Source organism: Chrysemys picta, chromosome 21 (assembly GCF_011386835.1).
Source record: "Chrysemys picta bellii isolate R12L10 chromosome 21, ASM1138683v2, whole genome shotgun sequence".
Taxonomy (NCBI): Eukaryota; Metazoa; Chordata; order Testudines; family Emydidae; genus Chrysemys; species Chrysemys picta.
Window position 1 is genome coordinate 13,455,982 of NC_088811.1, and position 27,960 is coordinate 13,483,941.

Genomic DNA, 27,960 nt, shown 5'->3' on the forward strand with positions numbered 1-27,960 from the left:
GTGATGGACAGAAACTGCCTGATCTTACATTTTTTTCTTCCCAAATTAACTGTTCCAAAACTCATATGGGGAGAGAGCTGTCTTTTTTTGTTTTTTGGGGGGGGTTTTCCTGGTTGCAATACAGTGCTTGTGATTAAACAATAATGCAGGCGTTTAATTTTTAATGACCCTTTGGAGGAAATATTTTGTCTGAAAGTACAGGTTTCAACACAGGCGCATAATTCCAGTGGGCAAAAGGGGAAATAGACTCCAGTTACTTTGAACTATAAACAAATAAAATCAATACACACACAAGAAAGAGAAGCAGAAAAAAGGTTTTGAATTTTTTGTCAGCCAATAATACAGAAAAATGTCTTCAAAGAGCAAGAGAAACCAGCTAGCCCTAATTATCTCACTACATCAATGTCTCTGTCTTGAAGAGCGGTCTGTAAAACTGGTCTCGGTAACCAAGGATTTTGCATGAGACATTATACTGGAAATCAGCAGGATTTGGAGCCAGAGATTAGCTATTTAAAAGTGATCCTTTGCACGCACGTAAGTTGTTTCAAAGTGTTCATGGTGTGAATAAGGATTTACATAGAGACAGCTTTGACATTCCGTCATTTCCCATTGCGACTTGCGTTGTTGGCTGGTCTTAAGGATAGTTCAGCTAGAAAGGAAGTTTGCTGTTTTGTTTCAGGAATATGCCTTTTTAAATTCATAAACCTGGATTTTATTTGCCTGCTTATCCTTGATATTTATGTCAAGAATCAAGGGTTTCTTGCCCTAATACATTGATTAATTAATTACACACCAGGCATCAGTCAGCAAACTTTGATTCTGTTCTGCACATAAGCATTTTTTTTTCCCCAGGAAATCTTAATTAAGTATTTTTCAAAACCATCTGCTTCACTAAGCAATTGTTTGTCTTCAACTCTACTTCTCACGCTTTTTGGTTTGTGTTTTCTTTGGAAGCATATTCAGTTCATAAACAGCTTATACTATTATTTTTGTCATTTATCTTCAGCTTTTGTTTCTTATTTTCTAGGAACCTCCTGTAAAAACAAAACAAAAATCCCTAAATGCTCAATTTAGGATAAGCACTACGCCAATGGATGTGAAATCCACCAAGCTTGCGAAACCAGCTGAAACTGACTCTCAATCATAAAATGCAGCTGATTGCCTGCAGGCTTCTTGCGCTAATGTTTAGTGTCAGGCATATGTTTTCTTCATTGGTGCCTGATACATATGCTGGGCTAGAGGATGTTTTAGATACAAAGAGAAGGGTACTATTAATAATAAATAAAGGAAGGAAGCAATATGGGCTAAACTGAACAGAATCTGCTGCCACTGAACTGATAGCTCAGATTTCTGGTTTTGCCCATATCTTGATGAATGACATGCAAAAAGACATTTCAGCTTAAACTTTGCAAAGCAGGTTCCTGTTTTATCAATAGTTCGTTGTAGAGTCAGGGACGACAAATGTTGCTGCACTCGAAGTATTTTTGTCATGTATTGAGTCTCCTGAAGCTTTTCTTTTAAATTAACTAGTAGAGAGGAACCTAGCGTGACAGTTTCCTCCTTTTCTCCTTCCACCCCCACTTTTTTGTTTTGTTTTGTTTTTAAGTCTTTTAGATACCCAGCATAGATGTGGGAAAAACCAGGTTTGGACATTTTATGAATTTCCCAATCTCCTATTTATACATGCAAATAAAACTTTCTTCCTATAGAAATGAAATACTGGCACCAATTTCTGAATTCCATATAATTGGATACCGTGTACTATTTTATTAATAAACAGGCCAGAAACGGGGCTGTATAGGTGTATATTTTGAAAGATAAATGTATAATAAAATTACTGTAAAAGGTCTGACACCTCATTATCTAATAACTTAAAAGCAACAAATTAACCTACTGCTCATAAAGAGCTTTTTGTGGAAATATCATTTCTCATGCATTTATACACCCTGCCGGATTAATGACTCAGTTGATGGAAAGCAGCTAGTTCCATTATGCACCCTCCCACTCTTCTCCCCCCGCCCCCTCCTTGACTTAACAAGTAATCTACCTCTTAAAATTTGTAGTTTAATACTTGTTTGGTGAATTTGTGCCACTTTCACTTTCACTATCATTCCCATTTTGTTACATTTCTGTTATGGGGACTTTATGTTGAAATATTGTATAAAGCATTTGTAGCAAGTTTAAAAAAAAATAAAATATTTAAAATTATTTAAATTGTTTTGGACACTTCAATTGTATTATATGTGATTTACATTTTACATTAAATTTTTTTGTTTTTGTTTTGGGTTGTTAATCTGGTGAGTGTGCCTGTATTAAAGTTTGCTGTTAGTTATATTTTCTTTTGTTGGAGAGTGATATAAAGACTATTCTAATGAAAACATTAAAAATTACAATTTGACATACAAATGGGGTTGTCCTTGCTTTTAAACATTTTAGCCTTGTTGGATATATTTTAAGTGCAGGCAAGCAAATGAAGAGTGGTTTTGTTTTGTTTTTCCTCCAGCATGAAATAAACCTTGGAAATCTCTCAGATGTATAAGATCTCTCTGCTGTTGCAAGCACTTAATGACCAGCTAGATGGGACTACCGTGGTACATTTTATATAACTGTAACCAATAAAGTAAACTTTTTAAAAACTTGTGAAGAACTTGCTTTTTGTAGCTAAATGTGGACTATGAGAAAAACATCTAGAAGGAATTAAGTAAGCTTGCATCCTTTAGATAATAACACAGAGCTCAGCAAAGCAAATATACATAAATCCTTCAGGGGCGTTTGTTGTTGGTTTGGGTAAAATTAATACCTTGAAATAATACCACTACAAATGCAAGGGCATTAGACTTGTGTAATAATCAGTGCTCTTTTGATTTTTTTTTTTTTTTTTGGTAAGAGGTAAATAAAATATTCCATGTACACAATACTTAAACTTTTATGCCCTGATTGTATTCCTATTTTCTGAAATAGTTTATCACAAAACTAAATGTTACGGTTCATTGAACAATTTGGATTTTTAGAATGTTGCATTCCAAAGCAAGGAGGAATTATGACATGCCTGGTATCCAAGCTAAAATCTTCCAGTAGCATAGCTGTTACAATTTACCAACTTAAGACCTGCCCACCTACCATGACACTTAGTTTAATTTATCGTGGTTCAGACTGTAACTGACTCCATGCATCTGAAGAAGTGTGGTTTTTTACCCACGAAAGCTTATGCCCAAATAAATCGGTTAATCTTTAAGGTGCCACCGGACTCCTTGTTGTTTTTGTGGATACAGACTAACACGGCTACCCCCTGATACTTGTATTAAGTTAATCTTTATTTATAGACCTCTTCGAATATCCATAATTAAAGCTGCAGGAACAAGTTAATATGTTTTACAGTGCATGAAAACACAGGACAAGATATCGTGTGATATTCTCCCATGATTCCTTTCACTGTATACACAGACTTGCCATTGAATGATGGGAAATATCCAAAATTGAAGTCAGATGACTGCCTATCCAAATAAATACCTTTATTTATTTGGATGAGATTCTCAGACAACTCCATGTTTACTTCCTGGTATGGAAGTAAATACCACACTACAAGTATTTATTTTTGTAGGCTTTATGCTACCCATACCAGGGGTGCCAGTCAGAAGCAACTGGCATAGTTCTGCAGAAAACCCTGTGAAACATTTCACATTTTTAACATGTTTAAAATATTCATGCTGCTCCCTCTAGTAGTAATCAAACCTTTTAACCACTTAAAAATTGTAAGGAACGCAGGGTCTATCTGTGCTAAAGTACAGTCCCAATGAGGCTATGTTTTTATGGTCGTTTTGTTCTTGAACATTGTTTTATGCATAAAAACTAATTGCTGCAAATAAATTGTGGATGAGCAAATACTTTTAAAGGCATTTTGTATGTGGCATAATGTTGTGCACTGTAGTTTGATGCCTAGTGTGGTCTAGACACTAGAATGCTGCAGTGACTCGCTGTTCGTGTTGGTTACATTAGCAATTGTATAACTGTATTCAGTTGAATAGGATGTGACACTGTAAAATGTATAACTGGTTATGTTTTGCAATTTTTGGTGATTGAAAACATTTTATTTATTTATTACTTATGCATAGTTACATGGCACACTCCAGGAAAATTAAGAAGTGTGAAACCAGTTTAGAAAAGCATCCTACACATTACATTAGATATTAGATTGAGATTTTTAAAAGTTGCTTAAGGACTATAGATCCATTTACCTATTCATTTCCAGTCCTTCCAACATTGGCACTAAAACTTCTCATCAAATGCTTATTTAGTGCTCAGACCACTGTCCCATGGGCGGTTGTTCACCACAATTTGGCACCTTGTGATTATTTTCAGCAGTAAGATCACCAATGAATTAGTCACTACTCTCCTGGTTTTGATGTTTTGGTAGAAGCTTCTATTGCCATTGTATCTTGCCTGTTCTGTGATTGTATCCTTCACTCTGTAAGGCTCTCAATCTAGCATCTTTCACAAACACAGAATTCATGCACAGCCTTTTCCAAAGGGAAAAATGCCAAATAGTATAGATCTGCATTCCAAAATGAAATCTGATCTTTTTCAAGAGAGTACAGGTATTACCATTGCTAAAAGAGGTGACCGTAAATAGAACGTGCTCTTCAAAGCAGCTCTTTTCTCCCATATAAGCAATTTTACATTTACCATTGCATCTCATTTACGTAATTGACTGACTACCCTGTGGATTTATATAACCATCACTTTATGATCTGCACATGGATGCAACAATGAAGGTGGCTGAAATATTTGGACTCAGGCAATGAAAACATTAAGCTTTTCCCTCTTACCTAGAGACTATACCTGACATATTGGTAAGATGAAGTGAGAGGTATCCACTTGATATTTAATACATACTCTGGCACTGTAGTCTACCCTTCTACGGAACTAGTGAGCTAGTAGGTCTTTTCCACCTCTTTTAACTACTATTATCTTCTAGACTAGCAGGAGTAGAAATTAGTCCTATAGACTAGGACTAGTAGTGTAGGGAACAATGCTGCCCTGGCAGGACTGTGGATTAGCTCTCATACTATCTCTAACATCCTTTTATCAACTGCCCCAGCCAGTTCAGGAAGCTGTTGCAAACATGTTGATTACCCCATGAGAGCTCGCCTCAGTGAAGTTGCCCCATTGGCTGACTGGCTTCACAGACAGACCAGGTGATATGGCCTGACCTCCTGGCTCTGCCCCACAATCCTATCCTGGCTGGGAAAGTCCAGTCTGTCTTCTAAGATGCATTTGATGTTTATTCTGAAATTAAGGCTTTGTATATTAACACTGTTACATTTTGTGTGTCCACTTTTCCCATTGTGAGCCCTTCTTTTAAAGCTGGTGGTTGAATTTGAGGGTAAAATATTACTTTGCAGTAAAGACATCTTAAAGGTTCAGTCAAACAGCTGTTAGTGGTTTTAAAATGTTTATGGGAAATTAATGTATAATTTTCCTTTTTAACCATAAAGTACAGAAAGGATTTGTAATTTCCTATCACTTTTGTTTTGTTCTTGGATGAATCTTCCTTAAATATTTGGTGGTCTCTCATTTTCATATTTTATTGCAATTTCCCATTTTATTTTTAATTCCAGATTACGTTTTCAAAAGTGAATTTTCGTCAGATCTGAGATCTAGCCCTCCTCTTTTGATCTTCGGATCTATAGACATTCAGGTACTACAGCGAGAGGTGGGACAATAAAACCCCTCAGAGTTACGAACACTTCAGGAATGGAGGTTGTTCCTAACTCTGAACAAAACATTATGGCTGTTTTCAAAAGTTGACAATTGAACATTGACTTAATACAGCTTTTAAACTTTACTATGCAGAAAAAAATGCTGCTTTCCCTTTATTTTTATAGTTTAACACAGTACTGTACTGTATTTGCTTTTTTTTGCGGGGGGCGGGGGTCTCTACTGCTGCCTGATTGTGTACTTCCAGTTCCAAATGATGTGTGTGGTTGACTGGTCAGTTCGTAACTCTGTGGTTCTACTGTATATGAAAACATACATAGAAAAGAATGTATGTATTTTTTGTGTCCGTTCACCCTTTAAGAACTATTCATTTTTTGCCCCCACTAAACACAAGAAAATGTGTGTATCCTTCAAACTTGGAGTGGGGTAGATGTCTTTGATTTTTTTATTTGTTTATTTTTTGTTGTTGTTTCAGTTAATTTAATAGATGTTCCTTTGGGGCACATGAGCTCATTCCCCAAGGTTTTTTGCAGATTATAAATTACAGTCAAAAGTCTTTTTCTTAGTCCCATTTTTCTGTAGGTATCGAAAGCTTAATCCTAAAGTGCACCAGAGCTCTGCATTACGTAATGGGGCTCCCACACCAGGAAGGGATAGCTCAGGAATCCTCAATAGGCTGTTAATGGCAGCTTTAAAGGCCCCAGCTGCTACCAACAGAGTAGCACCAGCAGCAGAAATGGGGCTATAAACTCATGGATCTGGCTGTTAGGGTCTATCTCCAGTGTAAGGGATTCCACGGGGGACTCAGAGCTGGTGTCATGGCTGTACGTACCTCCCCAGTTTCCCCCACCTGTAGGGGGTGAAATTCACCCATTCACAGTGGCCCTACACACCACTTAAACCTAATGTTGAGATCTTAAATGGGACGTTGTGCATTCCTGTTACTCTGGGGCAAATTGCGCCCTGAATGAATAGCTGAAAATATTGGTGGACGAGAAATTACCCAGCCTTTTTTTTTTTTTCAATCCAGCTACATCATTTGATTCCGTGACCACCTCTGGTATTGAATTTCACATGCTGTGTATTGTGTTGTACACTCTCTTCAGAAGACACCTATCCCAACTCACTACATTCATAGGATAAAATTCACCAAAATGTTAAGTAGGCTTCACAGAGCTTCCACACTGAATAAAGAAATCAGTGGGGGAAGGGGGTTTAAATCTTATCAAGGTGTTTATTCTACAAGAAACAAATGAGCATAATCTTTAGTGTTGATAGTCCTATTCCCTTATTTATTTTAAACCAGTTTTGTTTGTATGTCTATTAATGGGCCTATCATCCTGATTAACCGTAGGGTACTTTTATGCTGCATTTTGATATTACATGTCTTGTTGGCTGCAAGTAATCATATGCATTGTATAGCCTTACAGGGAGCACTTTTATTTTGCATTATTGTGAGCAAGAAAAGATCCATGTTCCTGAAATCATCCCTCTATATAATGTTGTGAATCTAAGTTGTGCACAGGATAGCTTGTGACAGCCTATTGCTTCTGTGTTTGTATTCTCTTTAGGTTCCCATACCACACCCATCACTGCATACCTGAACCCTTTGCAGAGTCAGCAAATTAAGCAGAAAGGCTAGCGTCTGTCAGTTGGAGTTTCCTCTGCATTTCTGTTCGTCCCCATGGGAAAAATGCATGTATAGTACTTTTTTAAAGTTAATGTGCTAGGTGGTGGGGTTGGGGAAGTCAAGTAAAAAATTTGATTATTTGTCTAATAGTATTAGAACCCCCACCAAGAGCAGGGTCTTATTCTGCTAGTTGCAGTACATATGCAGAATAAAACAATCTCTATCCCCAAAGAGCTTACAATGTAAATAGCCAAGAGAGCTAAAGGGAGGGAGGGGGAACAGGCACAGAGCTGTGAAGTGACTTATCCAAGGTTACACCTGCAGGTCAATGGCAGAACCAGGATTAGAGTCCAAGTTCCCTGACTCCCCAGTGCCCCCTCAACTGCATTTAGGCCAGAATGTAGTGACGGTTTAGTAACTTTTGGTTCCTGTGTGGGTGAATTCTATGGCCTGGGATCAACCCCAAGAAGGTCCCATCTCTGGCACCAGCCCTAATGGCGCTGGGTCACTGGCAAGATCCTGGAGACAGAGTTGGCCTTTTAAATATCCTTAGCCCAGATCATTTAGCCCTTTGGACAATAACAAAGCAGGGCTCTATGAGACGTCGGTGTATGCGGGGAAGCCCCGGTGTGCTGTGCTTTTGGCAGTCCATGTTGCTGAAATTGTGCTGTTGCATTCTGCACTAGTTGCAGTTTTCTTATGGCTGATTCAAGCCCAAGTAAACTACGCTGCCATAATCCATCTGGGAGGTGATGGTGGGCCTGAGTATTTGTGCCACAGTGTTCTAACTAATTAGCAATGGTAAAAGGTGGGTGCTGCCAAATGAAAGCCCAGCTTCAGCTAAGAGTCCAGAACTGCTAAACTGCAGGCTACTTTGAGCTGTTTGCGTGGCATATAAACCAGGGAGAAATAACTATTTTACTTTGCTAAGTGTAGTAAAGCAGCATGATAGGGTTAACTGGGTTAGCCAGAATACTGTGAGGTAGTCATGGTTCAGTTTTTGTGGAAGTTACACAGAGAGTGAGTGAGTTATGATGCAATTAAATAGAGCAGCAAGTTCCCAGCCTGTAGTCCTGTGAGCAGACTTGGTTTTGTTGCACTGAGTGTTCCGTTACAAACATATGTCCCTAAAATAAATTGAGGCCTAAATTCCCAAGGTGTGGGCCATCTGCAGCTCCCATTGAATCAACAGGAGCTGGAAGTGCTCGGCACCAATGAAAATCAGGCCATCAGCTTGTAAAATGACCTTGACGAGGAAATGCACCCTAGCTGATAAAGCCACAGATAAGAAGCTGGGATCTTGGGTTCTAATCTCAGCTGTTTAGTTACTGACTCCCTGTGCAACCGTGGTAAGTCATTTGACTTTCTGTACCATGGTCTGCTCACTAGGGAAACTAGGTAAAACAGAGGATCTCACTGATGACCAGGAGCTGCAGCTGACCTGACCTTTGCATGGTAAGTAAATTATAAAATGCAGGGTGTATTAGAGAATTAGAATTAAAGTCTTGGAAGTAATATAAAATTTTACAGCACAGAGACCCTAGAGCTTATAATAAAGCAAAACAATGCACTAAGGTGTAACTATTTAGGATCACCAATGTCCCATATTTAATTCTAAGAGAAGACTAATGCTTATTATTCAATTTTTTTTATTAGGATATCACAGCCCATGTTTTTGAGCCTTAGGCTGGGATTTTCAAAGAACCTGAGCATTAGGTGCTCAAATCCCATTGAAATTCAGTGGGAGTCGGGAGCCTGATTTTTAGACTCCTTTGTGAATCCCAGTCTGAGTATTAACTGTGCCCACATTAGGGGGGTGCCTTGGTTTAACTGTCAGTGCAAATCCTGTGTGTAGACTAGTAAATAGATCCCTTTATAAATTCCAGCCTCAGTGCCTAAAATTAGGCTTCTAACTCCATATTTATGCCCCTATACAGAAAAGCTGTGTGCCTACACTTGCCATTGAAGTCCACGGGGCGTGCCGAAGCTGAGCACCTTTGAAACTCTGGCCACATCTATTAAGGTGCCCAAATATTTTCGTTGTTTCAGTTTTAATAAAAAAGATGTGAATACAAAGCTCTACGTCCGGGATGGGCAACCAGCAGCTGCATCAGGCCTACCACAGCCCAGCTCAGGGCAGGGAAGCTGGTGGCACCAGGTCCGGGAGGGAGGTGGGGTGTTAAGGTGGAGGGGCTGCCTGGGTGCAAACAGGCATCACATGACGCTGCAGTGAGAGGCAACAGTCTGAAGCAGGGGACCAGGCCCAGGCCTGTGGGACAGGAGCTGCCACTGCAGGGTGAGTGTGGGGTGGGCTCGCTCTCCAACCCCCCTGTTCTGGAAACTTCCACCCCTCAGAGGCAGGACTCGACCCAACCCCACCCCAGCTTGTGTCACACCCCCTGGGAGGACCCACTCCCAACACGCACCCCAGCCTGCCAGAAGGTTTTAGTGGATTTTGTGGTCCTCTACTGCCTTATAACTGCCCATCCCTGCTCTAGGTACCGTAATACATAATTAATACAGCAACATCCCAACAACATTAAAGTACTCAGAAAAGGAACTCTTCCAGCTTACTACCGACTAAAAAGAAAAAAGCTCCCCTATAACCTTTCATCTTCTGTGAAGCGCACTCGACCCTCTCCAAAACCCTCTTCAACAGATGTCTTTTGCAGCCTGCCTGGAAAGACACCAGATTTGGGCTATTTCAGATTTATATGATTGAGGAGCCTAAATTTAGGCACACAGATTTGGAAATGTTTGTCAAGGTCCAGTAACTTCCTCCAGTTGCTTAAATTGGACGGGCATTTTACTGCCTTGTAATGTTGCCCATGGACAGTGGGGGGCGGAGAAGAAAGCACATTCTTCTGGATTTCATGGATCAGCTGGACTTGTTAAATATGGAGCATGTGAATTCAGTGTGGCATTACAGCAATATCAAGTTATTTAATTATCCTTCCTAAATTCAGGGGGAAACCTTTCTCATTGAGGTTACTTCTCAATTGTTGCACTCATTGATCAGAAATCATCCCAGGGGCTGACTAAATGATTTGAACAGCCTGATGAATATACGAGTTCAGTTGGAAGTAGATGGATTTGTCATTTCAGAATAAATTCCTGGAATAATTGCATGCAATCTATTCATAAAGCTGTCTAGGGAATAATACACATGGTTTGAAATGAAATATGAGGAAATAAATCTTTTTAAAGGTTCTAGCAATGATGCAAACTATGTTTCAGTGCATGTGCTAGTAATCATCTAAATAATTGATCATGATATGAAAAGCAAATAGGCTTTTACTTCTGGAGTTGTTGGTGTTTTAACTTTAAGTTTGGGGAAAGTTCTATGGGCTGCGTTACACATAAGGTCAGACTAGATGATCACTTAGTCCCTTCTATGAGCTAAAGTCTTCTGACCTTTTATTCCTAAAATGCTCGTTTTCTTGGCGTGTGTGTGGTTTAAACAGTGCACCATCACTCTGATACGAGGGATGGAAGAGCATGGTCTTCAGCTGTATACCATCTAATAGTTCCATTATCCCTATCTAATACGAATGAGTGATTCTCAGACTGTTTATCTTGTGGAACATTTAATTAATATAGGTCGGGCCATAGGCGCCGACTTCCTCTCTACCTCAGAGGTGTTCAACCTCTGCCCCAGGCCATGCCCCCACCCCTGCTCCTGCCTCACCTCTTCCGGCCCCACACTGCCTCTAGCCGCCCTGCCTCTTTCCATCTCTTCCTTGAGTGTACCCTGTCCCAGCTCCTCCCCCTCCCTCCAAGCACCTCCTGTATGCCAAGGAACAGCTGATGCACGGTTGGTAGAGGTGCTGGGAGGGAGGGAGGAAGAGGAGTTGATTGGCAGGACTGCAGGCTGGTGGGGAGCTGCCTGCTGGTGGGTGCTAAGCACCTGCTAATTTTTTTTCTGTGGGGGCTCCTGCCCTGAAGCACCCATGAAGTCAGTGCTTGTGAGTGGGGCTGGGAGCTCTACCTATTATTCAGGTTTCCGACACGTCCCATTAAAAGATGCTGTTTTCAGTTGCTTATAACTTTGCCAAACTTTAACCATTTGGGCAGGAATTTTCCATACTGGTTGTCTGTCTCAAGCTGAAATAGTGGTTCGTGGGTTTGTTTTTTTGTTGTTGTTTTTTTTTGGGAGGGGGAGGTTTCAGCCAAAATAGATCAGCCATTTCCAAGAGCAAAGCCAGGGGAAAGTATGGAAAAGTAATGCTATTTTGCTCTTGTTAAAAAGTGCTTAAGACCTTATCTCTGAACAGGTGTAGCACTCCCCATGCTTTGGAGCAGGGACTTGAAATTTGGCAGAGGGTGGGGCCTGTCTGTCAGAGATGTGCCTTTTGCCATCCCCAAGAAAAACCATCTGGTTTTGACCAAGTTCTAATTCTTTGAAAAAATCAGTTTTGCAGATGCTCAATAGAGACATGCTAGAGCTTAGCAGATAAAATCTCCCAAGTGGGAGAGCTCTGTGTGGTGGCTTCAAAGGTTCCAACCCTGTTTGACCCATGTGGGTGTCAATAGGATGCCATTTCTGGTTTTCTTTTTTTAAAACCTGGGAAATGACACACACAGACTCTGTTAAAAGAAGGTTATTAAGGTTGCACAGTCAAGCATTCAAAAGTTAGGACATTCTAGAATTTAAGCTGCTCGTGCAACCTTGACTTGGCCCCTTTGTACATGGACGTTATTATAGCCTTTAATTACATGACCACATACTGTTTTTCCACGGGACCCCTGCCACAATCAGTGCACAGGGTTGGGACCCGCTTTGGGGTTGAATCGGGGCATGTGGTGAAGGAAGCTGTAGGCCCCCTGATTCTGTGTTGCAGACACTGGATGGCATGTATGTAATGTAGTGATTGAGGCAGGGGATTGCAGGAAGAAAAAATGGATGGTCTCATGGCTAAGACCGGAGAATGCTTCGTCGGAGTACTGGGCTCTGTCCCTGCTTCTGCCTGTGTGATGTTGGGGAAATCACTTAAATCAGACTTCTCAGAGATGGTCACTAACTCTGTGTTTCTCATTTTCTGGAGGCCCAAAACTGAGACCTGGGGCCTGATTTGCAGAAGTGCTGAGCGCACGCAGTTGTAACTGAAGTCTATGGTAGCAGTGCTTGAAAATACAATGTTCTATTGTAATGCTATGAAATCTGAAAAATCAGGTCTTAGGTGTCTCAAAGTGGGCACCCAAAATTAATGGGATCTTTGGACCTTAATTTTTCTGTGCTTCCGTTCCTCATCCGTAAACTGGAAATAATACCCCCTCACCTTCCAGGGGGTTGTGAAGATTAATGGATTGATGTTTGTGAAGAACTCCGATACTATAGTGATCAGCCCCATAGAGCAGCCCAACAGGCAGTTCACAGGTCTGTCTCCAGAGCAGGGTTTTCATCGTGTACCCTAAATAAGGTCTAGGGCCACACATTGAACAATGGGGTTAAAAAGAAAACATTGACTAGCAGCTCATTAAATGAACCCAGTCCAATCTGTGTGCTGAATGTGGCAGAGATCCTGTGGAAAAATTAGTGTGTAACCATGCAATTAAAGACCATTTCATAATGCAGATGCACCCAGGGGCCCAGTTAAGGTTGCATGGACAACCTTAATTCTGCCATTAGCTGACTTTGGAGTGCTTGATTGTGAAACCTTCATATAGTAGTCTTTTAACAGTTTTTGTGTGTGTAATCAGTATCAAGGCAGTGCAGAGACTTGGACAGATCAAAGCCCCTTTGTGCTGGGAACTCTGCAAACATACTCACGGTCCCTGCCTGGAAGAGCTGGCAATCTATATAGATTATTAGACAAAGTATGGGTGGGGAAACAGAGGTGCAAAAAGCTCATGTGACTTGTCCAAGGTGTCACAGCAGGTCCTTGGCAGAGCCAGGTCTCCTGATTCTCAGTCCAGTTCTCCATCGATTGGCGCATCCTCTCTCTCCAAGATAAGAGATCCCTCTTGGGAGTAGGTTTCAGAGGGGTAGCCATGTACTCCTCATTGTTTTTGCTCTCAGGAGTAGCTCCTCTTCCAAAACCCACCTGCCCTGCAGCATCTTTACTGTTCCATTACATGAAATAGCAATATTAGGATAAGAAGAAAGCGATAAAAATTACAATAAATTCACCGTCATCTGACACATGTGGCAGTTGGAATAGGTACCCCCGTGCTATTTCTCCTCTGGAGGTAGAAATTTACATTTATTAGTACTGAATCGTCTCTCTCCCTGCTGCTCCCAGCTCTCTCTAGGTCACCTTACAGTTTGTCTTGTCACTCCTTGGTTGAGTTTACGTCAAAGAACAGCACGAAGCAACCATTCAAGTAAATGCACAGAAATACTTGATTTCTTGGCTTAGGTGGGGGGGGGGGGAACCACACACCCACATCTAGAAGATTGACAGATGCTTTTCCGTAGTGACAATAGCAGGTTGTTCTGCAGATGATAGTTTGAGAACCGGTGACAAGCCTTCCAAAATAGGCATAGCACCTCATGCTGTGTGATCCTTTTAAGTTTCACAATCCAAGCAGGGCTGGCTGAGTCATTCCTTGGATCCGAGAACTGTCAAGGAGCTGTGAGAAGTGGCGTTGGTTGATTCAGCAGGTGACACTCCATTTTTCTGAGTCATTTTTGGCCCGGTGCCCAGGCTGAGTGCTAGATGGCATGGTGCTTCTGGAGCAGTGCCACCTTTCAGATGAGATGCAAAACAGGCGCTGACTGCTTGTCACTATGCCACTTAAGAAAAGTGAGAGGGTTAATCCCGGTACCAGGGCCCAATTCAAGGTAGAGCACAGAGTCTACATCAGTTCCTCCTGCGGTTTTAATTGGACACGTTTCCTTTCTTGTCCGAACCTGTTGTGTGCTGTTGCTCTGCATAGGCAGGGTACATGCTATAGAAGTGAGAGTCACCGTACCCTGAAGGGGAAACTCGCAGCCAGAGGAGGGTAGGCGGTGTTTTCGTTGTTGCTCTCCCCACGAGGGTTCTGCTGGGGAGAAAGAAGCTTTTACTCCTTTGCCAAGAGCTCCTCAGGAATCCCTGCCAGTGGAGGGTGCTGTAGGGATGAGCTGAATCAATGCATCTCCCAGTTGCCCTGGCTATATCCTGTCCATTGGAGGGAAGATTGTAGGCCCCTTGTACAGCTCTGTTGCCCCCCTCTTAGGGCATTCACTCCAGCAGGAGCTGGTGCAGCCACCTCTAGGCAAATCCAGCCTGCTGGGTTTAACTGAGGCCATATCTACACTATGGGCACTACGGTGGCACAGCGGCTGTAGCATAGACACCACCTACAGCAAGGGAAGGTTGTTTTTCCATCGCTGGAGGTAATCCACCTCGCTGAGAGGCAGTAGCAAGGTCGACAGAAGACCTAGCTAACCCCTACAGCAGGGGTTAGGGTGTCGTGCTCAGGGTGTGAATTTTTCACACACGCACACCCGAATGCTGCAGCTGTGTCAACCAAACTCTTAAGTGCACCCCAAACCTCCGTTTGAGTAGCGGTTCTGCTGCTGTTTCAGTGTATTGCGGGGTTCAGATTTGATGGTGTTTTGCTTGGGCGCAAGTTTGACTGTTCAATTCTTTGGGGTGTGAGGAGTTAGAGAAATGCTAGACGATTAATTCTTGCATCATTGTGCTGCCTTGTGTGGTTTCATCAAACCACATGGCCCCTTTCTTAGGCTTGCATTTTTAGATTCCCTGAGACTCAGTCCATGCACAAATGTGTATTAGAAGTGAAACCTATTGTGCAGTTTGTTATGTAACCCCTTCTGTGCCTGGGCTGCAGAGAACATGAGTCTAAGTCTGCCAACTAGGGCACTTAGCCCTTTAGTTCATGATCTTAGCTTTGCTGGCCCTAGCTACACCCATTAACAATCAAGGTGACTGTTATATTATTACACTAGCAACTAGACTGACTTGCATATGCTTCAGTCCCCCGCAGTACTGCCAACACATTATTACATCAAAGCGTCTTTTAAATCGGCTACACCCAAAGCATTTTTTGCTGTGCTGATCCTTCTGTGCGTGTTGTTTTGTCTGAAGCAAATTACGTAATGAGATATGCAGAGCTGAACCAAGCCATTTCAGTTCTGCTAGACCTTAGTGCTAACTGACAGTGTTCTCTCTAGTGTTCTTTTTATAACTCAGCTGGGGTGAGCACATTCATATAGAGGGTAAATAAAAATTGTATGAAGTCTTCCCGATCTATGATATACTTTTCTGTTAATATTAAATGATGAGCTTTATTCGTTCCCCCCCCCCCCCCCCCCCCCCCCCCCCCCCAACCAAGAGGGCAATTCAGTGCACATGGAAGACTTTTATCAAACTATCCAATTAGATTTTATGGCAGCATAAAAGATGCATTTGAGTACATCTAGTTTTAATCCAGTGTTCTTCACTTTTGGCACTCCGAACTCAATGTGTGTCTTAAAAAGGGCCGCAAGATACGTTGCTGAAGCAATCCAGTCCATCTCACTGTAAAGGCTCAGGCCGAGATTTCCAAAAGTGACGAGTGATTTTTGGGAGCCCAACTGGAAACACCTCGATGGAGCCTGAAAGCACAGAGCATCCACTCTCTGAACTTCAGGACCCTTCAGGCCTCTGACGCTGGGCTCACAGAAATCACTATTTGCTTTTGAAAATCTTGGGTGTAATTGTTAATGGTGAGTAAGATGTCACTTTGTTACATGGATTCACCTTCTAACACGTTCAGTAAGAACTGCATCAGGTTTTAAACAAAGGGTGAGGTTTTCAGGGGTCTCAGCGCTGGCCTAAATCGTATGTCTGGAGTCTATAGGAATCTTACCATTGATTTCAATGGGAGCGGAGTTGAGCCAGCCCTGAGCACTCTTGAAAATGCCACCCTTAGGAGGCCATCTGCACAGTGAAACTGACTTGGGGATGGCCTGGTTGTTTTGTGTTGGCCTGAGGGAGCAGTGACCATTGTCATGATGTCCCCTAAACCACCATGGCTAGACAGCCCTCCTCTGCACCCGTAGAAAGCTGGGCACTCCAGCTTCTCACTGATAAAACAGCTTTTTCTAGCTTTGGTGGTTTGAGAGAACTGGCCATAAAATCACATTATTTGGATTATGCCTTTGTGTCCCTTTGTTTTGGTGCCTGTAAAATCAAATCCAGCCCCGTTACCCAGCCTCCCTCCCACTGGTCTGAATTGAGCACAGAACACTCTCAAAAGAACTGCAGTGGGACACATTGAAATCCTCCTTTTTGGTAAGCAGTGTAAGGACTTTCCAGTTCCTAAGTATATGGCTGTAGAGTAAAATGTGCAAGAAAATCTGTCAACACATTTCTTTTGGTCCAGTAGGCCCTCCCTTGTTTCCCTTCGAAAAGTTCCCTGCTCCTCAGTACAATCCATGGAACTGATGTTAGCTGATCTTTCTCCATGCCCCCTGGTGGCTGTTCGGTGTATTCACTCTCCCAGTAAGCACTATTCTAATGCAGCTGAGAGAGTGAGTTAGTTTAGCAGGGTAATGTACTCGCAGTGTTTCAGACCTGACCCAAAGCAGGAAGTACTAAAAACCCTGTTCCCAGGAGTTAACCAGCCAGTTTTGCAAACCCGGAAGGTTGGCAGTTTGGAGAAGTTTCAGTAAAATGTGTGAACATTCGTGCGCTTGTCCAAAGAGGATTTTTGAACCTATTGATGTCAATCTGCATCTGCTGAAGTTGATTTGCTTATGGATCTTAAATTATGATGATAGAGGGCAATGAACATGCTCTGTCAGGGGTCGGCAACCTTTGAGAAGTGGTGTGTCAAGTTTTCATTTATTTACTGTAAGGTTTCGCGTGCCAGTAATACATTTTACATTTACAGGGGCCGCCGGATGGAACCCCAGACTGGCAGCGAGCTGAGCGGGGCCTGCGACCCCAGGTTCCGTCCACTGGCCTCTGCTAGCCGGGGTCCTGGCCGCCAGCCCCACTCAGCCTGCTGCTGGTCCGGGGTTCCGTTCATCCAGGCAGGCAGCGGGCTGAGAGGAGCCGGCGGTCGGGACCCCGGCTGGCAGCAGAGGGGCACAAAAAATCAGCTCGTGTGCCGCCTTTGGCACATGTGCTGCAGGTTGCTGACCCCTGCTCTATTTTAGGAACTAAACCAAATTGTGGCGTGGGGACATGCGGCGGGGGGGAGAGAGACAGACTTCAGACCCTGTACATATTTTGTTAAATTAGGGGATCAGAAACTTAATTGAAAAATGTTTTTCTTGGAGAGCTTAAGTCAAATATTAAACCCTAAAATCCTCACTACATTTCCTTCAAATTTTGTCGTCTGCACCATATACTAACACTTGTTATTTTGTTACTATACTGCCCCATTCATTATATCTCAGCAGGATCTTTCATCCTTTTGGATCTCGATCTATCTAGCAATCATGACAAATAGCCTCCGGGCTTCATTCCCACTAGTTACAGAGCTGATGATTCTGGGATTTAATTGGGTAATGTGGAGGGCTGACAGACACCTTTCAAGAATGTAAATTGCTCACCTGTGATGGAAGACAAGGTAATTTGCATGAAAATGCCAAGTGCTCTTTGTAAAGGAGGGGAGTGCATGTTTAATGTACTTTTTTCTAATGGGCTAGCTAGATTACACATCCTTCTGCTTCCAACCCAGTGTTCAAGGATTTGGGGAGGTCGGAGCAGTGGACATTAGAGTTTTTGGAAAATGTTACTTTTCACTGAAAGGCAATTGCTTTCAAATCCTTCATCTCTACATTTCGGAGCATTGCGGTAAATGCTAGTGGTGTAACTCTCTCTAAAATCAACAGCACAGCCGTCCAGCATACTGGAGCTGTGTCCCTAACTTAGAAGGAGGAGCCTTAGGTCTTGTCTACATGAGCAAGTTGCCCTGGTTTAACTGAAATCCGTTTTCAAACCAGTTCAGTTAATATGGTGCAAACCCCCCTGTGTGGACACTCCTATTTCAGTTTGAGTGTCGTCTTATAAGTTAGTTTAAATCAATTAGGATTTTGTTTACCAAAACAAGTCATACCAATATAACCCCCTTTATATCAGTGTAACCGTGTCTATTCTAGGAGGTTGTAGGTTTGCCGGTTTTGGTTGGATGTATTCCTAGAGGTTTCATCATGACATAATCTTTAATTAAAGATTAATCTTTAGTTCCTGGAGGGTGGCAACCCAAGCCACTGCACTCATTTAACTAAATCAATCTCTTTTTTATTTTTATTTTTTTTTATTTTTTTATTTTACCAATTTAGTTAGATCAGTACAAAAACCTTGTCCAGACAAGACTTAGTGATACTTCTCTTTGCCTTCTTTGCCTTCCCCCTGTACACGCCGTATCTTTTCTGAGGTCAGCCCGGTTTCTGCAGCGAGAAGAATCTCTTGAACTGTGGTGCAAGGGCGGACTTGATACGCCACTGAGGCTGCATCGTAACTGGGTATCACCACCACTGGGCATCTTCAGAAATTCTCTCCCCTTTGTTCTCCACCCCCCCACCCCCCCCCCGCTAGCAATGGTGGGGGCACTAGCATCAGTGAGGCACAGGGGTTTGGTTACAGTGTTAAAAACATTAGTGCCTCATTGTCATTGTTGTCCCCAGGCGGGGAAGTAGCAATGGTGGGAGAACATCTGCAGATGTCCGGTGTCCACGCAGGCTGGCAGAGTGATAACTGGTTCTAGAGCTCGTGCAGCTGCAGGATTTTCAAATGCTTTAATGTGCGTTCAGTGGCTTATTGACTTCTTGGGAGTATCTCTCACCTGCTCGCTGATCCACCTGGCCCAAAAGCAGAGCTGCGACTATAATAAGCAAACTCATGAGCCTCCCAAGAGGCTAATTTAAGGTCAATAGAGACCTGGCTTGTTTTTCTGCGGGATCCAATCATTGAAGTTGTTCATAACAGTGCAGGGCTCCATCCTGACCCATTCAAAGCACTTTGTGGGCATAACAAGCTCCATAAATATTGCAAAAATGCAAGTGGAGCAGAAGAGCCATATGTTGCTGTTGCAGACAGGTCCAATGCATCCTAAATCTGCCCCAGATGGGCTTCACGTGGTGTTCGGGGCATGATCCCCAGTGTCTGTTTGTCGTTATTGAGTTCATACCTGATGCATTAAGTTGCTACATCAGTGTCCGTTCACTCTGCCATTTCTTGCCCGGCTCTAGTCAATGCTACGCCTTCTCTCTAGCTGGGAAGGCAATGGCACCACCCTGTGGGGGATTGTTATGTACTTCTCTGAACAGGGCTCTTGCTGCAAAGGATGGGAGCTGGCTGCTGCTCTGATGAGTAGAGGTCCACACGGACCTCACACAGGCTGGCGTGCATTGCCATAAATGATGTTTAGATTGCACTGAGAAAGTTCCAAGCGTTGTGCCTTCTTGCAAAGGCCCCGGGCTGCTGTGTTGTTTAAAACACATTCGTTTCCTTGGTTTTTAACACATCTTTGCTGCTACCGCTTTCAAGCTTTAAGGTCATGGTTCAGTGAATACTTTTCCACCCCTCTGACACAGGGTGGGATGTCTTCTCTTTATTCTTAGCTGGCTGACTTTCTGAAAATCCCCACTTCAGTGGTGGTGTTAGAACTTGCTGTTTCACAACACAGCAAAATAATAATTTATACTACAACTCAGTGCTTCTCAGCGGAAGATTTCCGTGTTCTACACAATTATTAACTCGTGCACTCTCCCTTTGAACTGCATTGAGTCCTACTGAGTGAGGAAAGCTTTGCAGGGACAAAATGGGGTTGGGAGGGCCAGTAGCAAATATCCCCTGAACAGGACTGTCCCTCCTAAGCAGGGATGGACAGCTGGTGCATGTCTGATCTCAACTGACAGCTCTGAAATGAAGATATCAGCCATGGATTGAAACCAGGACCAACTGGGGTGAAGATAATCTCTCTCCCCCCAACCCCCACCCCCCCACCCCCCCCCCACACACACAATTCATGCCACTTGTGGATGGATGAGGTTACCAAAGAGTCCACCAGTTCCTCCACACCACAACTCGGGCCCTCCGTGGCATGTAGCTGGACCCCATTCCCCCACCATCCCAGGAGAGTAGGAGAGGAACAGGAGCTTCAGAACAGTCCATGGTGGAGGATGGAAGATAATTTGCACAAGCTTCTTCCCTCACAGCAGCAGGGGATATGTGGATTCTTGAGAGAGAGACACACACACACACCCCGCCCCCCCCGATCTATTGACCTGATGTAGAGTCTCTTAGACCTTGTGTCCACTAAGAAGAAAGGTGTGATCTTCAGTAAAATCCTAGTGAAGACAAGGCAGGTTGTAGTTTTCACATTAGCAGGCCAAGGGGGAGGGATAGCTCAGTGGTTTGAGCATTGGCCTACTAAACCCAAGGTTGTGAGTTTAATCCTTGAGGGGGCCACTTAGGACTTTGGGGCAAAATCAGTACTTGGTCCTGCTAGTGAAGGCAGGGGGCTGGACTCGATGACCTTTCGGGGTCCCTTCCAGCACTATGAGATAGGTATAACTCCATATATTATTAAAGGTAAAGGTTATGGGGAAGTCTAAGGTTTACCTCAACCTGCTAACACATATTAGACCTACAAACTGCCTTGTCTCCATTAGGATTTGACCTCTTGAGTTACCACACGTTAGCTAACTTAAGGCAAGCACACCCCTTTGTTGGTGAAGATGCACCATGCAGGAGCCTGATGGAGTTTGAGGACTGCCAACGTAATGGCACAGCGACTGATTTTCCCATAGGCAGTCTTGCAACAGATAGCACTCGCTAGCCTTTGGCACAGGAAACAGTCCATAGTTAACCACGTGGCTTCAGTGATTTTTAAGTAGAGAACACGAGAGAAAGTGGCCAATAAAATATCCAGGAGTTAATTTTCAACCTCAATCTGGGCTATTTAAAAAACACGGAACAAATAGCCGGTTCTGCAGTACTGGCAACCACAAGTGTTCAAAAATCATGAGATGTTTCTTTTAAGCCAGAGTGTTTAAAAAAAAAAAAAAAAAGTGTGATTCTTTTTATCCTTGCCTCTTGGTCTTTTAGCCTTTTACGTACTCTTTTCGCTTTGTCATTAGCTTTTATCACCAACCCTGAAGACTAGAAATGGAATTTTTATTTTGAAATGAAAGATGAGATTCTCATGTAGTCATAGGATCCGGAGACTTGGGGCTGAAGGTAAAAAGCCAAGATCAAAAGCCTTGCAGTAAAATCATAAGCGTTAGCCGCTCTGCTTTCGGTTATCTATGTGTGCTATTATCTGATTTGCAAGTGCTTTCGTGGTGTGGGGCATGCAGCTTAGGAGTGTACTTGAGCACCTGGCCTTTTTGAACACCTTGCCCTCTTAGTGTATGCGGTTCTTTATGAAACGTGAAATGCCTTTTGCATCAACACAGATGCAAAACAATGACATGGCAACATGACAAAATAGACCCTGACTCTGCCAGCTATTCTGCACAGGGGGCCTGCGGCTGTCACAGCCCTATTGAGTATTGATGTCCAGTTTGTCCTTCCTGGAAGGTTCTCCACATACTTATTTGAGCCTGGCATCGGGGAGGCTGCTGGGCGGGGGGAGAACACACTCAAATGTCTCCTGGGTCCTTTCACGTCTCACCTAAATTGACTAGGGTCACTGCAGAGCAACGCAAGACACTGCCTCATCTGCGTGAGCAACCTCTGCAGCAGCACCTCCAGCCTGGGTATAGAGCCTTTATACAAAGTCTGCTGGAGCCAATGGAAGGTCTCCCACTGACTTCAGTGAGCTTTGGATCAAGCCCAGGAAAGGTATCCAGGCTTTCATATGATACTGGGCCACCAGCCTGGCAAGTAGGTTGGGATAAATGTTTGAACCGAGATTGTGTGTTGGATATTGTGGCCTGTCTCTGCTTTTATCCCAAATACGATGCGTGTGTGTGTGAGAGACAGTTTCTCCTGCTTCTTTCTGCAGTTACAGACTCCGCATGGCCTCTAGATGTCCCCCCTCCTCTTCTCAGAACACCTGCACCAGGCAATGCAAGAAATCCAACTGCACGACGGCCCACTTCTTCAAGGAATAGACTCTCCTGCTGCACATCAAACCAAAACAGGTACAGCAAGGTGGTTACCCCGTGGCACTGATGAACATGCAGCGCTTTGCGATGTTTGCATTTCTATAGCTAAAGCACTTTACAAACGTTAGTTCACCTCAGCGAACCCCTGTGAGGCAGTTAATTATGGTCCTCGGTTACTGGTGGGGAAACTCAGGCACACCACCTCAGTGACTAGCCCAAGGTCACGCAGAGAGCTGGGAATAGAACTCCATATGAGTCCTAGTCCCTTGCTTTAGCCAGGCCCATAAGACCATCCTTTCCTCTTGTTCTGAAACACCTAGACTTGCTGGAGCCACAAGATCAAGTCCTGGCAGGGTTGACTTAGCTCTCCATTCTTCTGCAACAGGAGAACAGAGTTTCACTCCATGCCCTGTGAGTGAGCCTTGTGGAAGAGGTCGTAAAGCTCACTGTGCCACTCCTACAGGTGGATTTTTGAGCCCTTGGCAATTCTTGTAAGTGCTCCGATTCGCCATTCCTCCCATGCTGCTGGGCAAGGACCTGTGTGCCACCCCCCACCTCACACAGGGCTGCATTTCATTTCTGCTGTCGGTAGAAGTGCTGAAGTGCTTTGAGATCCTTTGGGACAAAAGGACCGAAGGCTTAATGTCACACTATTCTTAATATGAAGGCAACTGCACCCAAGCCACTGCGGGATGCCTTGGCAATGTGCCAGAAGCTTAAGAACTAGACCTCATTTGCATATCCATTTACATATTTGAGTCTTGACTTCACTATTTGCTTCTTTGGTAGGAGACATTTTTAATACAAAAATTAGAGCGCCATGATGCATTTTAAATACTTTCAATCAGATCCTCAGCTGGTGTAAATCAGCAGAGTTTCATTGTAATCAAGGGAGTGACCTCGATTTTCCTCCGCTGAGGATCTGGCCCAATCCCCCTAGTGATACTGAAATGACTCTCTTCTCCGTACGTCAGAGGGAGTTTTGACTAATCCCGTTAGTTGCAGAAGCCCAACTCGGTAGTAAAGTTTGTTGAAATCTGCGAAGATGCTGATGGATAGAACCTAGTGCAGGGGTCGGCAACCTTTCAGTAGTGGTGTGTCGAGTCTGCATTTATTCACTCTAATTTAAGGTTTCGTGTGCCAGTCCTACATTTTAATGTTTTTTAGAAGGTCTCTTTCTATGAGTCTATAATATAGAACTAAACTATTGTTGTATGTAAAGTAAATAAGGCTTTTAAAATGTTTAAGAAGCTTCATTTAAAATTAAATTAAAATGCAGAGCCCCCCGGACCGTTGGCCAGAACCCGGGCAGTGTGAGTGCCACTGAAAATCAGCTCGCGTGCTGCCTTCGGCACATGTGCCATAGGTTGCCTACCCCTGACCTAGTGGATAGAACTCTAGACTGGGACTCGAGACCTGGATTTTAGTCCTGGCTCTGTCACTGGCCTGCTGGGTGACCTTGTGCAAGCCACCTCGTCTCTGTGCCTCAGTTTCACCACATGCAAAATGGGGATAATGATACTGTGACCTCCTTTGGGATCTACTGATGAAAAGCGCTACATAAGAGCGAGGTGGTATTATTACTAGTCATGTGAGTAAAGTTAAGTACATGTGCAAATGGCTGCAGGGTCCAGGCCCTGGATGGGTGCAGGGTCTTGTACCCTGAAATAGGTTTATATTTGGTTAAACTAAACTGTAAATGAAATAGAGAAAATTAGTATTATGGGGAAAAGTTAGTAGGATAAGAAAACCAAACTGCCTCCTGCACTGCCAGGAATGGTGGTGAATAGTAAAAAGTTGATTGGACAACTTTTGATTGGACAGTGATATCTGAGTTTCCCTTGTTGTTTCTTGTTGAATAGGGGAGACTTACTTTTCACATTCCACTTTGGGTAAATGGTGACTTTTCTATGGAGACCACCGTTATTCCAGGTGACTGTGTATTTGCAGGCACAGGACAGTGCTGAACTGAAAAGATAAGGCAAAGTAATCCTTCGATATCATAATCTGTTCTGTTCATTCCCAGTTCGAGTGGGACCAGGAGTTCCTCAGGCGAAAGAGGGGCCAATGGTATTCTGTGCCAGAAGCACCGGCACCTTGTTGTCATATTTTCCTTCTTTGCAGAGAGCGAGCCATGAACTACAGAGGCCGGTGAGAGGCTGATTCTATAGCATCCCCTGCAATGTGAAGTCCTCATCCAGAGCCAGTGGAACAGCATGGGAACACATTCAGAGGGAATTGTAGGTTGTTTGACCACGTTGGGAGGGCAGGCAGATTTGGGCAATTCTTCTCTTTTTGCTGGAACGTAGAGGGGTTGGACATACTATGCAATTACATTTTCAAAAGACTGTTACATCATTTTATCTTCTAACTGTACTGTACACGCTATAGAACTGGGCAACCCATGGAAAATCCACACAGTTGTGCAGAGTTTGCTGAGGTGTTCATATCCCAAATCTGTCGGTACCCCAGTCTGTCGAGTATGTATCATGACCTTTAAGATGTTGGAACATTGCAAAGGTGTGATGCCACCGCTTCTAGAAGATGGTAGGACCCACATCTCCTGGAAACGCACCTGTTAAGTGGTCTCTGAAATGCAGTGATGGCCTCAGTCCAGTTTTCTAATGGAACAAGTGTTCATTTTGCAAAAAGCTTCTGTTACATTTAGCGCTAGCCTGGCACCCGGCCGTTGCTGCCATGACTGAGTTTTACAAACATTCCTAAAGTGCCCATTACAGTGCACAGTCCAAAGCAACCTCTTCTCCCAAATAGGGAGGTTAGTAGTTGTGACCCTCCATTAGAGCCCATCTAGTTTGGTTAGGCTTAGAAGGGAAGGAGACATAATTGTGGACCAAGCCTGTAAAGACCAAGTTTCAGGGTGTTGCAGTTAGTGAGAAGACTGAACAGAGATGTATTATCTCTTGCTCATAGAGGGCCATGTTCACGCAGGTCTGTCATAGGGCAGAGGTGCCCTCTTCCTGCTTCCACAAACTTCACCTTGGTAGTATACCATTGAAGGGTTCCTTCTATGTTTCCTCAGTAATTAAGTACATATCTGCGCCCCATCAATGTAGTTTGAGAGGTTGGGATTTTCAAAGTAGATTATAAAGAGAATTTGGTGCCCAAGTTGCCTTGAAAGTCACTGGCAGTCAGATGCTGGACTCTACTTCTGGTGAGGGAATGATTTCCCTCCCCCTCTCCCCCCCCAGCCCCCCCCCCCAAAGTCAATGAAAACATTTTTTCCCAAAATCGTGGGAGGGTTTTGTTGGACAGCTAAATATGTGGAAACAAACAACAATAACAAATTCACAAGCCGCTTCTCCCCACCCTCCCAAAAAAGTAAAAAAAAAAAAAAAGAAAGAAAAATGTTTTTTCTCAACATTGCTGAATCTTTTTTTGCTTGTTTTTGTGTCTCAGTGAAAAACATAACATGAAAGTTTTCAAAAAAAAAGGAATTTGTTTTCACAAAAATATTCTGTTTAGCCAAAAAACATTGGAAAAGTGCTGATGCCCATAGGCTGTTTTCCGAATCCTAGCTGGAGTGCTTTCCAAGTGTAATTGGCATGGAGGGCATATGGAGAGAGGCAGGCTCCCACACACTAAGGACTGAATGAACCATAAAGAGTCAGATCCCTTCTACCACTGAAGTCGTGCCTGCAGGTCACGGCTGAAGGACCCAAGAGGAGGGCACTGTGGGGAAAGCTTTTGCTGTTGCTGGTTGTTCTCTACCTCCCCCATATCCCAGGGATCTTATTCTCTAGCGCTTGTCCCATCTGGCATGTTTTGCCGGCACTAAATTCCTTTTAAAAAAAAATCATTACAAACTGCAGTTGAGATTTTCATAGCTGCTTAATGAATTTGGATGTCCCATTAAAAATGAATGTAAACTACATATCCAAAGCCACTGGGCAGCTTTGAAAATCTCAGCACACAGATAAAACAATTTATGGGTCTTAGATATGTCTAGGAGCCTGCCCCATTGTACCTAATCTCCAAGTTACGGGCATTTAGCGTCCTCTAAAGGTCTCCACAATAGACTCTGCTGCACTAGATTCAGCAAATTCTCTTTTCTTTCATTTACCTGTCCTTGTTTCTTCCTTTTTTCATGATCCAGAATTTGTATGGTAACACCCGCACTAGAGTTCTTTAGAAAACAGGTGCTGTCAAAACATACAGGAAGATCGTCTAACATTGTAGCAACAAATTAGAGAAAAATTCCAACCAAGAGCCTGTGTTTTAAAGCACCACTTTGAGGTATCCCTAAAGTTTTCCGTACAATGTTGTTAGACAACGAGCATGTTTACTAAGTGATGTATTTTCACTCGTCACTCAGGGGCTCTTGCTTAAGAGACACCTCATGTTGCAGCCGGAACTATACTTTAAAATAGCCCACTCTTGAGACCTCGCTCAGTGTCTAGGAGTGGGCAAGGTGTGTTTAAAAATGGAGATTCTGGCTTGTATTCTGCTGGACTTAGTGCCTTTAAGGCAGACCATGACATTATTCGAGCTGAATTTTGTGCCGTTTACTTTTCTTTGTTTTTTAGAGCGATATTAATGATACTGTTCAAGAAACTCAAGGAGAGAAGTGTGTAAATGTTGTGCTATATGAATACTTTTCCCAGAGCAGTTTTGGTTTACCATGCAAACCTGTAAATATGTATTTACAATTTTAAAAGCACGTCTTTACGTCCCTATTGTAAATGCTCCATTTTTAAAGTTTTATATCTTGTTACTTCACTAAAGATTGCAGCACCCAGCTTGACATTGTGTCAGTCCACACTAAAAATCCATTACAGTCTGAGAAAAATCTCCACACCATCAACCAGAAATGTTCCATTGTTGCAGTAAACTTTTCAGTTTTCCCTCAAACAACAAAAGAAGATTCTTTGGGGGCAGGGAGTCCATCTTTGCACAACAATTGATTCAAACTCATAGCATTTCTATATGATGATGGGGACTTTTCATCTCTGCATATTCAGGAAAATTCACCATTGTTTTCCAGGGCAGAATTTCAATTTTGCAACAACCCTCCACCATGCCTGTTGGTGAAACTTGTGAAATTTTGCCTTTGACTTCCTCCCCCCAAAATCACACATTCTCATGAAAATTCAAGGAGGGGGGGAACCCTCAGGTTTTGCATGTAGAAATTTGCTAGGCTGACACTGGTAGCTCTGAGGCACTCTCATGACACTTGTTTTTAAAATAAAAATTTCAGTATAAACAATGTGAAGACGTGGTGGTACCTGGTGGGGCTTGAGTTCTGAACGTTGCTCTGGAAAACCGAAGACTCGGTCTGCCATGTAAAGAAAAAACAATAAACGAATGTGACAAATTGCTGTGATGGAACGGTTACTGACTTGCCAGCACTTTCAGTGTCCCAGTTTTGAATCACAGCCATGCAAAAGGAAGGGCTGAAATGGAGAATCCCTTTATTGGTATCTCCTGTAACTTAAATGTGGCCAAAGGATTTTTTTTTTTTTTGGAGGCGGGAGAATGGAGGGGAGAAAATCGCTGTAAATAAATTAATATTCCCAGTGTAACACTGGGTGTCAATACCTGCTAATAATTATGAATAGGAAAGGCTGAGTGCTCCCTTTGTGTCATCACCATCTGC

At 43.1% G+C, this 27,960-nt stretch overlaps 1 protein-coding gene across 1 annotated transcript in view; it reads left to right on the plus strand.

The window, feature by feature from the left end:
• Nucleotides 1-27,678, plus strand: part of PRDM2 (PR/SET domain 2) — a 121,033-nt gene extending 93,355 nt beyond the window's left edge. Inside the window, 2 exon segments of the mRNA XM_065575401.1 lie at nt 22,244-22,382; nt 24,471-27,678. Of these exon segments, the coding sequence (XP_065431473.1) occupies nt 22,244-22,352 (109 nt within the window). The 3' untranslated portion in view covers nt 22,353-22,382; nt 24,471-27,678.
• Nucleotides 27,679-27,960: the final 282 nt, after the last annotated feature.